At 40.7% G+C, this 16,275-nt stretch overlaps 1 protein-coding gene across 3 annotated transcripts in view; it reads left to right on the top strand.

The window, feature by feature from the left end:
• FGD5 (FYVE, RhoGEF and PH domain containing 5) overlaps window positions 1–16,275 on the top strand; it is a 96,656-nt gene that overhangs the window by 48,008 nt on the left and 32,373 nt on the right. Inside the window, exons 6-9 of one of the 3 annotated variants that reach the window (XM_082288875.1) lie at window positions 9,783–9,934; window positions 11,727–11,883; window positions 12,307–12,391; window positions 15,290–15,340. In XM_082288875.1, the coding sequence (XP_082145001.1) occupies window positions 9,783–9,934; window positions 11,727–11,883; window positions 12,307–12,391; window positions 15,290–15,340 (445 nt within the window). Of the gene's footprint in view, window positions 1–9,782; window positions 9,939–11,726; window positions 11,884–12,303; window positions 12,392–15,289; window positions 15,341–16,275 lie in introns of all 3 variants that reach the window. The other 2 variants (XM_082288874.1, XM_082288873.1) reach the window with 2 other exon arrangements.

The raw sequence follows: 16,275 nt of genomic DNA, 5'->3' as shown, positions 1-16,275 counted from the left end.
TGCTTTCAGAAAGGAAAAAAAGGCTTTTCTTAGGCATGCAGCAAGAGCAATTTCCCATCTCATTTCCAGGCTTGGCTCGTGCTGCTGTTCATTCAGCATAACAGAATCTGTTTGGCCTTTCAGTGGAGACTTTAATAAACTGATTGATTGCCAAAATGATGACATTTCCACACACCCACTCTGCTATTGAACTGAAAGACTGGAAACATTGTGTTAGCTCACAAACTTGGTATCAGTTGGTGAGGTAGTAGTGATAATAATCTAAAAGGTTAGCTGTTACTTGCCCTACTCAAAGGTAATGCAATTCCCTGGAGCAGTGAGTTAAGAACTCATTCTGATCTGAGCAGATGGAACTGGCAGGGCTTTTTAGTCCCAGTCCATGATCTCTTGCTACTCACAGTTTTTCTGAAGTTGATTAGTCTTTGAATTTCCTTCAGGATCATTTAATCTTCAAGCTTTGTCATTCTGTCTCCTATTTTTCTTTCCCAGCAATGCAGGCTGCACTTGACATCCTGTTCTTAGTGCTTGTTCCTGAACAAAATGCTGCAGGTGGCTTTCTCAGCCTAAAATTTCTCACATCACCAAGATGGTTTATTTGCTTCCTTTCAGCCAGTCTGTTTCAAATGGCTTTACAAAATATACACGAATCAAACTTAAGTGTGACTCAGACTGCTTCAGGATCCCCGTCTGTATGGGATCAAGCATTTGCTTGATAGTGTATCATGGTCATGTTTATTTTGCCTTTCCTTTTTGATAGTGGACCTTTGGCTTTTGTACATAAAATCATCTTCTTTGTGTGTGTATAAACCCCTTTGAAGTAGTTATTACTTTCCTCCAAGACATTTACTGAATTAAGTACAACTCTGCACTGAAAAGACATCAGCCACAACACCTCCTTCTAAAAAGAAAGTTGATCCTGTTTCCTGGTTTGTATTTTCCTCATAACAATGGACCACAACTCTTAGAAACAAAGAGACCCAGATTTATTCTTCCTAAGCATTTGGAGATATGGATATGAATATGATAAGAACAGATGTGTGCTGGTTCTCCAGCCTTCAGAGCAGTTTGGAATTCGACCATGCACTGGACATCCCAATGCTTATGACTGAAAAATAAATCTTAGGAAGTAAAAAAGAACAAAATCATCTTAGTGCTCAAGCCTCTAACTTGAGATTAAACCTCATTGATTAAACTCTAGTTTCAAAATTCTTGTTGGCGGCACATTCTCAAGAACAAAAAATAACTGCCCAATTTAGGAACCACTGCTACATGTTAGACAAAACAGAATTCCATCTTTCTAATTATTTACACTTCGAGTGAATGATTTGCTGAGCCTTTTTTACTACTGTGAATATCTTGGATGATGTTTAAAGTTCTGCTGGACCGATCAAGTAATTACTTTCCTAATTAAATGTTTTAGTGAATGCAATGTGCTGGCTAAACGAAGAGCTAGCTTGCTGTTAGGCCCTCTGAAGCTCTTATAAAAGCCTAAGGACACACTGTTACAAAAGAATAGCCTGCCCTCACTTACACTAGGCTGAATTTTTTCTCATTTATTTATTCATTGTTGTGTTCATTGGCAGTGGGAAAATAACTATGTATTGGCCAGGGAGCTTCCACAGTGGGAATGTTGAGCCAAAATAGCTTTCAGATAATCTGTATATCTCTTAAAAGGAGAAGGAAGCCACACCAGCACATCTGGCATCAGGACAATTCCCTGGTAGCAAGCCACACTGATACAGTATTCTCAGTGCATACTGTACAGTCTGCTGGTTCTGAAATTCATTTGCAGTGTTTTGGATGAATGTGTGTATTTGGTTGCATGTGAGCGTGTGCTGAGGTCAGGGTTCCTGACCTAGATTGAACCCTGCATGGCAGGGTAAGACACTAACGTGGCTGCTGTGGTGGCATTTTCTGCTGTTCATCTGGCGTTGTTTCTGCTGAGTCCAGTAGTGAGAAATTTGAGATCACTGCTTCATACAGATCAGGGGTCATTCAGTCTGCTGTAGGAGATGTGCTACTTTTTAATTCAGGAGTGCCACTTTCACTTTCATCATTAGGAGAGGGGCTGCTGACTGTGATGTAGATATCTCCAAGAACTACCATGAGTCAGACTTGGTTCACAGGATACTGTACAGCACCTCATGTCTGCACTTGGCTTTAATATAGAAGCTCTCTTCTCTCCCTTTCAACTCTTCACCCTCCCCTCAGGTATAATGCCTAGGTGTCCAAAAGAGCTTTGGATTCTGCAATATGCAGAATCTATTGAATCTACCTTCGTTCTAAAAGTGAGAGTGGTTATAAAATTCTGCATCATTTTATGCAATTAGTGTAGACTTGTATAATTTGGGCTGCAACAAGATTTCCTGTTGTCCTCCCTGGCCCGCTCACACAGTGTCAAATATGATCACTTCCCATTAGTATCAGTCCATTAAAATACCAGCCTGACTAGGGAAGCAATTGCAATTCTAGATATACATGTGAAATTATTTTGTATGCATGTATGTTAATATATGTATTTACCTTGCTGAAAAGCATAAAAGTCTGGATGCCAGGTGGGTGTTGCAGTGTGAACAAGGTAAACATGCTGTGTGCAGATAGGATTTCTGTAGCTGAAGTGCTAGTATCCCCACAGGAAGACCAAGGCAGAAAAATGGCCATGGTTTTCCTCTAATGCATCTGCTCTGTACATTCACTACCTTTTAAATTTTTTTTCAGTGTTGTTCCCTAATGGAAACTCACACATCTATTTTGAAAATTGTAGAAAGATCCCAGGGGAATTTATTCACACATCAGACCTTTCCCTTTTTCTTAATACAGACTAGAGATATATGCAGAGAAGCTGATTCAGCCATGACAACAATAGAGGTCAGACCTCTGCCTGGTATAAATTTACATCATTTTTCTCTGGCAAGGGACTGCAAGAACAGCAGATGATTAACTTCTTCAAAGCATTGCATTGGGTCCTTTTGAGCTAAGACTTCTTTACCTTGTTACCAACAACATGAAGCTAATTCAAAATCTGGGAAGCAGTTCAGCTCTATTCTGCTTTGTAGAAGCTTTGTTCCTCCCAATGAGATAATACAATAAAGAGCAGGTTGAGACTTTGTTTTCAAGATCTGGAAGCAAGATCACCCATATTCCTTAGACTGCAGGCATTCAGAGCTCTTCTAATTCAGCCACAATCTAGCAATGTTGTCGTTCTAGTCTAATGTGCACTTTTTGTTCACAGAAATACTGTTTGTTTCAGATATTTCTCTTGGCCTGTTAAAAGAGTGGCTTTGCTCTACAGTCACCATTTTCTACTAGAATGTCACAGTTTCTAGCTCAAATGCAGGCCTGATGCTAGGAACACAATGCTGCGAGCCAGTGAGAAGGAACCTCAATTCCCACCTGCAGAGCAACTGCTGCTCAAACCACAGGACTAAAAATTACTATTGGCAAAGCCAATATTAATGGTGATGTACCCCCTTCTCCTTCTGCTCTCCTGCCATTGTGGTCAATATGCAAAAACTAGGATTTCCATTATGACTGGATTAGAATTGTCTATACTACTGCTTTAGAAGATGAAAAATAAGAAACCCAAGGAAATCTAGCAACTGATAAGCATTTCTTGGACAATTTTAAGAGGTTTTCTTTCAAATAGAGCAATCTGTTTAACTACACCTGTAAGTCAAAATCCTGATTTTCTCTTCTCCAGCGTACTCACCTTTCTAATACTAATAGTTGCTTTCAACCCACTGCAGGTGGCAGATCCATCAGCTTTTTACAGTAAAGGTAGAAATTAACTTCAGTCCTATCACCTCCTGACTACCTCTACTAGACTGGTTGCAGTAGTCCACAGTTCCCAGGGATTCATTCATCCCCATTTGATGAATTGATCTAATTTGGCCTATTCTGTTATATACAGAAAAAGGAAACCAACATTCTGGATCCAGAATGAATTACTGCATTCCAAGTTATTTTCAAGTAGAAGTTGAAGAACAGGAATCACCCAACATAGCATATATATGTATGTATATATGTACAGAGAGGCAGTTTTTTCTCCTGGATGAACTACTTGCCTGAAGCAGTGGTTTAGCTGACAAGAGACTGGCTTTCCTTCCTTTCACTAGGGTCCTGCAAGGTTAAAGGTTCTCATTTGACTCATTTAGCTAATAAAGGCTAACTAGCAGCAGGGCTGAACTGCAGAAAGGATAACAGTATGTATGGGATGTATCCATCTTGTGAAATGTCTGTTGACACATATCCAGGATTGCTACAGTTGAAATTTGCAGCTGCACTCTAAAGCCCATTCACTCCCATTGTTGGAGAGATATGATACACAAACTAACTGTTTCTGCATCTGCTCACAAAATCCTGGAAGCTAAACCCAGAACTAACTCTTGTCCCATTAACTACACCTCTTGCCCTTCTATTAGAATATCACATTTCCTATAGATACTGAATCCTGTACAGAACTTTCTTGATAATTGCTCTACCAAAAACCTCTGGTCACTGGCATTGCTGACTTCTTTGAAAGAGTACCTGGAGGTAACTACCTGCTACAAAAGTATCAAGGTTGGTGATTCCAGGTAAATTCGGCTACCTTTCTGTAGCCTGGAGCCACGTACATAATTTTTTTTCCCCAACACCACACGTGTAATCACTGTTTCCTCTTAGCATCAGCAAGCATTCCCAGCATCCTGCTGTGAGGCTCATAACCTCACAGAGGGTGTCAGATTCTCTTCCAAGAGCCAAACAGGTGACAATTAGGCAGAGCTCCACATAAACCATAAGATCTTGTTGAAACCCTGCATTCCTCCTTGTCTCATACTCTTATAACAAGCTCCAGGTTACAGTCCCCATTTACAGCAGAGAACAGAATTCTTCAGAGGCATTCCTGGAGGGAAAAAATAGGTAACTTGTGTGTATTAGTGATGTGCACAAACAAGAGAAGAAAAAAACCCCAAATCCAACAACCTTTGTGGTTGTGGGGTTTGATCCTCTTTGTTTCACTTCATTATTTGTAGGGTTTATATCAGGGATGTTAAGGGTATGGCCATTGGATGGATATAAAGGGCTTATTTATGGGTGCCCAAAATGTAATGAAAATGTTTATGTTTCAGAAATGTATTTTTATAGCTGAGTTGCTAACCTTCTATGTCACCTAGCCAGCTTGGGTGTTGCTTTCCCATGCACATGCAGGTATAGGCATAAGGCTGGTGCGAGATCTGTAGGCTCATCCACCCCTGGATGAGATTGAGCTTTGTAGCTATCACACCAGAGCCTTGAACCAAACAACTTCAGTTCATGAAGCTGTTCTAAGAAAGCTTTGATCCATCAGGGTATTATATGGACTCAGTGTTTAATACCTCCTGCACTTAGACATTGGGCTTTTGTGACAGACTTGGAGACCTTCAGGTGCCATGTCTGATTACAGTTAGTGAGACTGGAAAAGCACTTTGCATCTGATTAATGGTTTCACAGGCACTCAGCATTTTCAACAGTGACATAATTATTTTTTAATGGATGTTTATAGTGATTACTGTTATGCTACAGGGTTTTTATTAATCATTAGAAAGCTGGCTATCCAGACAACTGGAATTTAATTATTTGTCTGAGAATTCATTATAATCAAGGGGACAGACAATTAATAACTAATTAAATCCACTGAGATGCTGTGGGAAAGAAGTGTTAATCCTGTTGCTCACTTGTGGTGGAAAGTGGACAGATACAGAGCTCACTGATGCTAATTTGGAAAATATGACATCTTTGTAACATAATAGATTATTTAAGCACATCAGCAGTGAATTTACTACAGCTATTCACTTGTCCAGGCACAATACGCTGAAAAAACCCTTTAGATTCTTTCCCTTTCCCTGGTCTGGATTAATTATGATGACTGAGGACTTTGAAAGGTTGCAGATTCCTTTGAGTTAATAAAAGCATCCAGAAGACAGCTTGATTGTCTTAGTTGGATGAAAAACTTCTGGATTATACGCTGGCTGAAACATGAACTTAGATAGGCTAATTCACATCAGAAAAATTGGAAATTTATTAACACAACATTGGGATTATTTATGGTACTGGGGCAGAACATATTGTGGAAATCAGACCCAGATAATTAGGAAACATAATTATACTTTTTCAGAAATCTTTATGATATTGTTTATCCAGGATATAGTTAATCAAAAAGAAAATTGTCATCATGATCTTTTTTTTACCTAGTTCTAGTGGCTTTTCAGAAAACAAATGTTTTAGCTCTTATAGTTGCTAAAAAACCCCAACACTGTGTATGTTTGACTCTTGGCTAGTATCCATTAGATAATCCACTCATCCCAGTTCATGGAGAGCCAGTGTGTTCACTGCAGTTGACAGTAACAACAGAAAAGCCACAAATGAATCTGAGGACACTAAAACCTGATCTTGCCTGGAGGCAGTCCCTATTGGTGAGAGAGGAATTGTGAAGTTCTTTGACTGGAGTCTCTCCTGCTTCTTACAGAAATTTTCAGCAGGATCACAGTCACACCAACCTAATCCCACCATGCTGAAATCAATACAGCAACCTTGATTTAATCAATCCAAAGTGGGCAATCTAATGTAAAGTATAGATTCACAGTGAAGCATACTCTGATGAGTTTCTCATACCTGGACATTAGCAAGTTTTACGGAAGTCAGATCTTTTTAGACTCCTCCTTAATAACCCTATCTACTTAAAAAATTTAACTGGACAGAAGCCAGAGTCATGAGAAATGCCACGGTAAATCCCAGTATGGCCCAGGGAAGTTCATAAGATTTTCCCTAAAAGTTCAGGGAACAGAATTTTATTTCTGAGCAATAGGTTCCTTCATCACTAGACCATGACAAATGAAGACACACAGCCTATTCCCCCCTGGTTCAGGGCTGGACAGAAACAGTTTGGCATCTTTCAATGAACTGTGCAACTTTAGAGGTTCCTTTTTATCAAGCCCCTCCTTTCTTTCACAGCACATTCGGCCAGAACACACAGTGGAGTAGGAGGCCAGGAAATGGTCTCTGACTGGAAAAGTCTAGCTGCCATTTCTATTAACTCATCCAGCGAAATAACCTTCCCAGCAATTGTGAAAGCAGCTGCATTTTTTTCATCCAATGAACTGGATAAAAATCTGTGGGCAGACAGAGAATGTTTTTAGTGTATTTTTGAAAAAACATCTGATTTACTAATAACTCACTGTTGCAGAGCTGCATGTGAAAAAATAGATTCACAGAATGGATCTGGCCAGATTGATCAGACACCAGAGGTTTCCTTCTCACTAGATCTGCATCAGGTTAAAGCAGAGTGCAGTGCAAACCTGGTGGAAAAACAACTGCTGATGTGATGGTCTTAGTTTGTGGGATGCAGCTAGGGCTTTAAAACCAGCTCTGCTGTGACTAGATGCTTGGGCTTTGTATGTGGTTATAAACTACCTGACCCTTCATGAGATCACCAAGAGTCCCTATTGGGACTTGGTTTTTTTCCTCAGGATGCAGTGTTAGCCTAACCATAACAGGTGGTAGACTCTGTCTTAAATCAAAGCTGGTTGTTTTCCTAGTAATGCTATATTCCAGTAAGTCTTGTGGTCTGGACTACTGACTAGACTACACTAGATCATATCATATCATATCATATCATATCATATCATATCATATCAATATGGTCCCCTCCTGGCTTCAAAGTCAGTGAATCTAAGTATATTCAGCTGCAAACCCTCAGTTCAATTATTTTAATGCTGAATTTGAAAACAATACCCAACTTGAGGTACTTACTGGAAAAAACCAGCATGTGTAGGGTGCCTAGCAATAAGAGAGAATGCTGCAATGCCCTAGCCTTACCTTCACACACAGCAAAAAAAAAAAAAAAGGGAAGGAAGGTCAGGTAAGGAAAGATCATATTTTTATAAGAAAGGAAGCTTCACAACCTCTTAGTCTGCAGCTGCTGCACCAAAACAAGTCATCAGGAGCTTTCAGGCTTCACAGTTAATGTGGCCTCTCTACTGACCTGTTTTGAGTATTTACTTTAGTTTTCACTTTCACACTTTTTTCTTCATCCTGCGCAATAAAATCTCCAAGCCCATCATGACTTACTGGGATGCAGAAAAAGATTGGAAAAAGGACTCACACAATCAGTTTCTGAGGAAATGTACATGAATGCCAAGTTTCTGCTCTCATCACAAACTGCGATGCACTTAGGTTTCTAATTGTTCACTTATTTTCATAGAAAAACTGAGATTTAGATACTTTAACCATGTAGACCTGACTAGAAGGAACAGATAATTCAACAGTAAGAGCCCAGGTTGACCAAGATGGAGGAACACACAGGCTCATCTCCTTACAGGGAATACAGAGGAGGATTAAACCTTTTAACAGTTCTGCTAGAGGACCATCCTCAGGCAAACACTGAATACTGCTCTTCTATCACTTGTACTTTGTAGTAATATGGAAGAAGTGACTCCTGAAATCAGACACTTTAAATTTTATTGAATTTTATTGAATGAAAGCTGATGCTTTTGAACACCATATATGGCTAAGATGATGAACCACCTAGTTACAGTGCCTGAGCTCCTGGTACAGGCAACCAGAGCCCCCGGGTTAGGAACCTGCCTCACGTTGCTCAGCAGCAAAGTGTTAGCTATACCTGTGCACAGCCTCAGCCTCCCTGCCCTGTGTTGTGCCTCACCTTGCACACATTGCCACAATTTGATTCAGACCTCCCCAAAGCCCAGGCAGCTTTAAATGCTTGAGCTTCTCTAGCCACTGCCTGTGAAGAGGGAACATGAGTGGCAGCAGCAGACAGGGGAAACAGCAGTGGCTGGTAGGCACCTGGAAAGGGCCAGGGCAGCACAGTGACCAAAGTCACTAAAGCGTATCCAGGCCCTGACAAAAGCTCCTTTACAAGTCTGAATCAGAGAAGGATTCTGTAGGAATGGGGCTTTGACCTGAAACCATTTCAGCATTGAGAGCTCTGGATGAAGCAGACGTTAAGCAATGTCTTGCACACAAAATATTTGTTCGCTGCTGTTGGGATGATTTTCTAACTTCTGGGGATCTAAGACAAATTATCACTGCAGTTTCAGATGGAGGTCTTATTCCTCACTTCCAGCTCAAACCTGGGAAAGCATTTTGCTATGCATTCTTAAATAGGTGCCCTATTATGTACCAGAGCTGGCTATATTTTAATAGAGAGGAAATTACTCCTATGCCAACATAATTTATAAAACACTTCATGATGAAAACCATTTCTAAGATGCGGAAGAAAGGACTCAGGTTTCATAGGGAAAATTATTTGTTTCATAGCTTAAATTTAAGTTCAGAAGTGTAGGTAGTTCAAATTCTAGCACAAGGCATGTAGTTGTTGATGTTTTTCATGTCAAGCTGTTGGACCCAATGAGGTGAGAATCTCATCCTTCATTTTTAAAAATTATGTTTTGGGTTAAGAAGCACTGTAAAAATGAGACAAACCACACCCAGAAAAACAGGGTGAAAAGGCAAAGTGAATAAAAAGATACCAAATTCATTGTATGCATAAGGGTCTTACAGATCAATCTGGCGAACTGTTCAATTTTAGGTTGATAGCATTGTGGGATTCAGCTGAAACTGTGTATGAACTAATGGATGGAAGAAAAAATATTCTGTGATCTCTTTGCCATACTGAGCACTATTGCTGTTGATAGCATACCTTTTAATTCCTAGAGAGCATAGTTTAGGAGTCAAGAAATAGTAATAATAATTTCAGAAAAGATATTTTAAGTCTGTTTGCCTCATTTCAATGCTGTTGTTCACAGGATTTCTATGAAGGTATCTTGAAAGTGCTTGGAGATGATGATGAAAATGAACAAGAACAAGTTAAACTCAAGCAAGGTTTAAGTGAACTCCCTGAAATTTATGAATTACACCAAGACATCCTAGAAGAACTGGAAGAGAGAGTCCTTAAATGGCAAGTACAGAATGGCATAGTTTGATGGCCTTAACATACCCTCCACAGCAGGTGGGTGAACTCATTGGTGTTCCCTTGACCATCCCAGCAGAAATGAAGAGTAGAACCTGAACTACGTTGGCAGATTTTGCATACAGACAGGAAGGAAGTAAATGTAGAGGCTGTCAGGCTAAGAAATCAAATACTGAAGTATGTGTCCAGTGAACAGCCCATGACTCTGAAATGGCCCTGCCAGTCAGTGGGAGAACAGCCAGCTTCATATACATTATCCCCTGCCAGTTCTCAGTCATCACCAAGTGGCTTCACACTCATGGCCTGAAGGTCACAGACTCATGCTGTGGGAAGCAGGAACAACTTATATCAGAACCAATCCTAAAGATCACTTGCTTACAGAAATGTACATAGCAGCTGTGTAGCTCTCAGTTAAGGGTCAGCCCCTTTCTCCCAGCACCAAGGCAGGAATCTGCTACCCTATGCTTCCAAGCCAAACAGACACTGGCAGCCTGTTAATGGACTCCATCAAACATCCTTACAGGGCAAATTCTTTCCACGAGAGAGTAAGACCATGACTAGGACAGACAAAGCTCCAAAATTCATTCAGTTGAGGAGACCCCTGACTTAAGCCAGGCTGCCAGGTTCTATTGAATGATGGACTGTGAAGCCCCACACCTCCAGCCTGCTGGACTCCAGGAGGCAGTGGTCACTGAGAATGGATGATCCTATTTCTGCACTGAAAAATTAAGGAAGTCAATTAGATGAGGAGAATTTTTTCAGTAACAATGCTAAATGCAGGGCACAGGTCTCCTTGCAGCCCTGTGCTTCCCAGTGAAAACACACAACAAGGAAAGGAGAGACTAAAGAGAACTATGTTTTGGTTTGTGTCCACCAAGGGACTGTTGGCAGAAAGCCTTAAAAAGTGTCATTGATGATTTATGATTTATACACTTAGAACACAAACAGAAGTAGTGTTTCCAGCTGGGATCTAAAATGACTTGGGTGCTAAAGAAGCCAGAACCCTACTCTAACAGCTGCCAGTTCCCTAAGACAAAATGAACACAACCATAAATGCCCTAAGAGTTCTGTCCAGAACTACTCTGTGGCACTGGGGATAAAAGAGGACTGTATTGTAAATGCTGCCAACACAACAGAAATACGTATGTTATAGACCTGCACTCACACAGGTCATTAGCACACCTGAAGCTTCAAGCAAGCCCTTCCCTATGCCTGCACCCCCCCAGACACTCTGTTGCTCTGGACATCCCCAGGAACTCACATTCCTCTGTTAAGTACGATTCCTCTTTTGCAAACTCAGATTTTATTCTGTTCTCTCCTTGTACATGCTTTGTAAATATTTCAATACTGTGCATCTGAATACTGGGACAGATGACAGTGAGGCAGTGCTGAGAAGCAGGCAGTGAAGGAGAGCTGAAGATCTGATATTACAACAGATGTTATATTCTCCCCCACAAACAGTGCTCCAAGCACTGCAGCATTTGGAAGGTCTGTTTACAGAAGCAGGAGCCATGTCCTGAAAGGAGCCTCACAGTGCTGCTCTGGCAGAGGCTCAGCCAAAGGACCAGCCCTGCATGGTACCCATTCTACAGCAGCCCGTGGTGTTGTCCAGTCTGTCAGGGAAGCATTCCCTCTTTCCTTCCGTTTAGCCAAGGCTTTAGGTGCTCAGTGTCCCGAGCCACTGTGGGTCTAATACAATGAGCAAGAAGTATGGCTCTGCTTCTTCACTTTTATTTATTTGTTTGTTTATTTGCTAGTTCTTTTCTTTCTGTGGCCTTAGGGAGGAACACCAGAAAGTTGCTGATGTTTTTCTCTCCAGAAAATCAAGGCTGAATCACCATACAGCATACATTATGCAGTTTGACAGGAATTTGGCTTTGCTAGATGAAAAGTGCCTTAAATATTCGCAACTGGCTACCATGATTCAGGAGTTTGAGGTAAGGCTCACATGGTTTTTTATGTGCACTGATGCATGGCTTTGCCATGGGGATTACTCAAAGATTTTTTTTTTTTCTGGAACTCCACCAGTGTTCACACATAGGGTAGAATGGAAGAATAGCCTTCATAGCCCCGGTGCTAAAATTGAAGTGAGAAATTCACTTGTGCATGATGTGTTTGTTTCTATCTCTGTTGCCCACACACTCCTGTGTGCATACACAATGTATGTTGGTGAATCTACAGATCCGTGAATATATTTTGCTGAAATACAGTGGAGTGGTTCTCAGTAACTTACTGACTTATCAAGCTCTTTGAGGATGTGTTAGAGTTAACAACTAAGATTATAACTAAGATGGCAGTTTGTTGCTGAGCTCGCATCCCCCCTGATCTTTGTGTTTCTTCCCTTCCACTGAGGACAGCAGAGCTCTGGTGACAGCCCTTGCAGTGTGAAACACCAGCTTTTGAAAGTGGTGCAGCGTGTCTTCCAATATCGTGTGATGCTCACAGGTCAGTAAAATCACTCTCAAAAATACCCAGTAAAATCACTCTCAAAAGTACCCAATAAAAACACTCCCATGATGTTCTGTGCCTCCGCTTTGCTACATATTGATGCCAAAACAGCTAAAATAGGGCTAAAGCAGTATGGGATTTCCTGGGAACTTCAATATGCTTAGTACAGGATTCAGGAAGCGTCAGGCAGCCTGGGAAGAGGCAGGCACTTCTACAGGACAGCCACGTTGAAAGGTCACAAAAAAGTGTAGTCAGGTCCTTTTAGCAATTCCTTCTTGGCTTTTTCCTTCTGTGAATCAGGAGAGACAGAGTTCAGCCTCATTGCCAACAAACAGGTTTGATTTTTTATTATATCAAGTGCAGTTACCAGAGACAGTAGAAGACAGGTGGCCTCAGAGAGGAGACTGCACTGCATCCTGTATCCTTATCAACAAAGCAGTTGTAGCCAGTACTGCACCGTAAGTCCTGTGCACAGTACATCTAAAGCTAGTGATTAGTCAAAAACCCAGTCCAATCTTGCTGCATTATAGGAGGCAGCAATATAAATTTAAATTAACGGTACACTTACAGATTTTACATTTACAGTTATACCTTCCCTTTACATTCAGGACCATATGTATAACTACCACCTGAGTCTCTCCGGAGGGGGTGTTATGTTCCTTCTCTGCAAGCCACCCCAAACCTAGCAAGTCTGAGCCTGTGAGGAGAGAAGGCTTTCTGAAGCAGGATGTGGCCCCTAGAAAGAATTGGGAAGTTTAGAACTGGCTAGGGAAGGAAATGGTGAAATGTAACAATGAAACTCAGTGTTATCAAGTAATTTAGTCAGAACACAAAAAAGCAAAGATCCATACACATAAAGACAGAGAAATATTTTGGGCATATGTATATGTGTGGGTGGACAGGGATGCAAGATTAGTTATGCATGGTACAGTAACAAGAGAGCCATAAACCCTGCCCCTACAGCCGATGAAGGGCACAGTGTACTAGAAGGGGCTTCTATAAAAGCAGCAGAACAAAGTGACCATATGGAAAATTTATTAACAGCACAGATTACCAGCAGTTTCATCTTGCTCCAGACGTTTTGATCAAGGATGCAACTCATTATTCACAGCTGGATTTGCTTTTTCAGTACAAGCAATAGAAATGAACACTGCATGCCAATACTAGGACTTTCTTTCTTTCTTCCCTCTCTGGGTGTGTCTACATTAAGGGCAACTTCCCAGACTTGTGGCTTGCAGTACTTAGCAGTCTCACATGATCCATAGAGTGTTTGTGGTGCATGCACGCAAATACTGCATTTATGTAAAGGGAATTGGCATATCCCTGTCAGAAATAGCCCTTCTGTTCTCTGTTTTCCCATTTCTGTGGTCCACAAGATAAATTGCAAACATGCATCATGGTATTTTGTGACAAAGCTGGAAGGGCTTCAGTGAAGCTCCAGTGACTGGATTCCATCTATGCTTGAAACAACTTGAGCTCCTCCTTGTCCCAGGTACTGAAAACTGGGAAAACAACAGCTTTTGTGTCCAGTGAGATAAGGTCTGCTGGATTAAGATATTACACAAAATAGGTTTACTACTTTAGTTCTTAACCTCAAGAAACCAAGCCCCTCTTTGCCTGCTAGGACAGGATGATTCTGGAACAGTGCAGTCCTTCAGATTCTCAGGCATACTTGTGTGATAACTGGCAGATTCTACCAGATAAGGAAGGGTATTTATGAGGATATTGGTTACCACTTACTGCACCACAACCAAAAGGATTTGTCCACTCAGTCCATAGCTAAGGACAGAGCTTGCAGCAGTGAAAAAGAACACTGAATATTGCCTGATGGCATCATACAACCCCTTCCTGCCTGCCTGAGTACAGGCAGATGCTTTCCAGAATGGAGGTAAAAGCCAGGTAGCATTCAGGATGCCAGAGAAGGCACAGCACTAGAAAGAGAAATGTGTATGGATAAAATATTCAAGGGAACAGACATCCATGCATAGCACCAATCTCAGCACAGAGGTCTCTAGTTCTTGGATGCAGAATTTAGGAGCCTGGACTAACCAGCAAGATAAGAATGAAGTATTTCCAGACTAGGCTCTTAAAACTGTAGCACTTACATACTACAGTCTTTAAAAGCATAAAGACCCAAAGAATAAGCAGATGATCCAAGAAAAGTAGTCCGAAAAAACACTAGTTAAAGGTTTGTATATAATGCAAATATAATTGCTGTCACACTAAGCACTATTGTAGGTATCTTACAGAACCTATTTTCAGAATATGATTAAGTTCAGCAGTAATTATTTGAACCTTGCTTGTACAGAACTCGTGTCTCCTTCCTATGCCCATAAAAAGCATATGATTCATGTACACTAACTATAAATGTAGCCAACAACGTTTGTTCAGATGGGAAAACAGAATTCATCAGAAGAACAGTTATTTGTAAAGTGGTGCTACTCAGCACCAAGAAACAATTGACCAAGAAACAATTTTGTCACTGTTTATTTATTTATACCTGCCAAGTTATGTGAGGAGCTCAAATCTGTATCAATGCTCTTGCATTGATTCTCAAAGTAAAATACCATCAAAGATGAGTTTTGCTTTGGAAAGTGGCTATATATACACTTAACTATTTGGGAGTAAAATGCTGTGGGACATTACTGTGGATGGTCCATTCCTGGAAGTGTTCAAGCCCAGGTTGGATGGGGCTTTGAGCAACCTGGTCTGCTGGAAGGTGTTCCTGCCCATGGCAGACGGATTTGAACAAGATGATACTTAATGGCCTTTCCAATCCTAACCAGCGTCTGATTTTGTGATTAGGATTTAATGTTTTAGCTAACAATACTACAAATTATGTCGACCTGTATTCTGATTGTTGGATGTCTGTGTTTGTTTGGTCATTTACTACAGATTACTTGAATAATCTTTGTCCTGATTCTACAGAGTATGAAGCCACACAAGGTAAAATGAAACTGGTAGAAGAAAAATTCTGCTCTGCTAACATTGCTTCTAAAGAGGTGCAAGATCTCTATACTGGTAGTATATGGAAGATGATTATTTTCAAGATTTTGCATTAATAGGCTAGATGTAAAAATCTGTAAGAACTGATTACTAATTTAGACAAATTATTTAGGACAAGAATCCTTTTTTTTTTTAAATTGAAACATACAGGCTTCCTATAGTTTTGATGTGATGAAATTTACGGAAGAAGAAAATATCATCTATACAGGCATAGTGCAGACACTGTAGTTTTGCCCCAGCCATGGAGGAAATCCTAGTCCTCTTTGGCTTTGTGAATATTTGGCCTGGTCATTGTAAAGTCAGTTCGGGTGGCTCCCCCTGACTGATTGTGTACCATTATCTATGGTATGCCTACTGTGCTCTGTGAACTTGGGAGAAACCCAGGAGATTTGACTTGCATATCTGTATTCTGGATTCCTTAAGGCTACCTAAAGTTGAAAGACATTGCATAAAAAGCAGTTCTGCAAAATCAAGAACAAATCCACTGCTAACACCATCCTTTCCAACACATGAGATAAAGCAGAAGTCTTTTACTCCCACTGAAATCAAAGCAAGGTTTAGTTGCGGTATCTTCTGGGAGTAGTTTCCAGGCTGGAGTAAGCAGCAGTAACATTGTATTAAAGAAATCAGTTCACCCCTCTTACACTGATTGCAAATCCAAACCAACTCATAGCAATAAAGTCAGTGGTTGACTGAAAGTTAGTCTGTTCTGCCCAAGAGCAGAGACTCATGCAAGATTTAGGACCCTAGTCACTGACCCTAGTCACTGACAGTATAACTACAGCTATACGAGTAATTTAAACAATAGCAGGGCAGACAAGCCCTCTGACCACAATTGCCTATCTCATTTGTGGTTAGCAGATGCTTGTCCCATT

Source organism: Coloeus monedula (assembly GCF_965178545.1).
Source record: "Coloeus monedula genome assembly, chromosome: 11".
NCBI lineage: Eukaryota > Metazoa > Chordata > Aves > Passeriformes > Corvidae > Coloeus > Coloeus monedula.
Note: the sequence above shows the minus strand (reverse complement) of the source record. Positions and strands in the feature narration are given on the sequence as shown.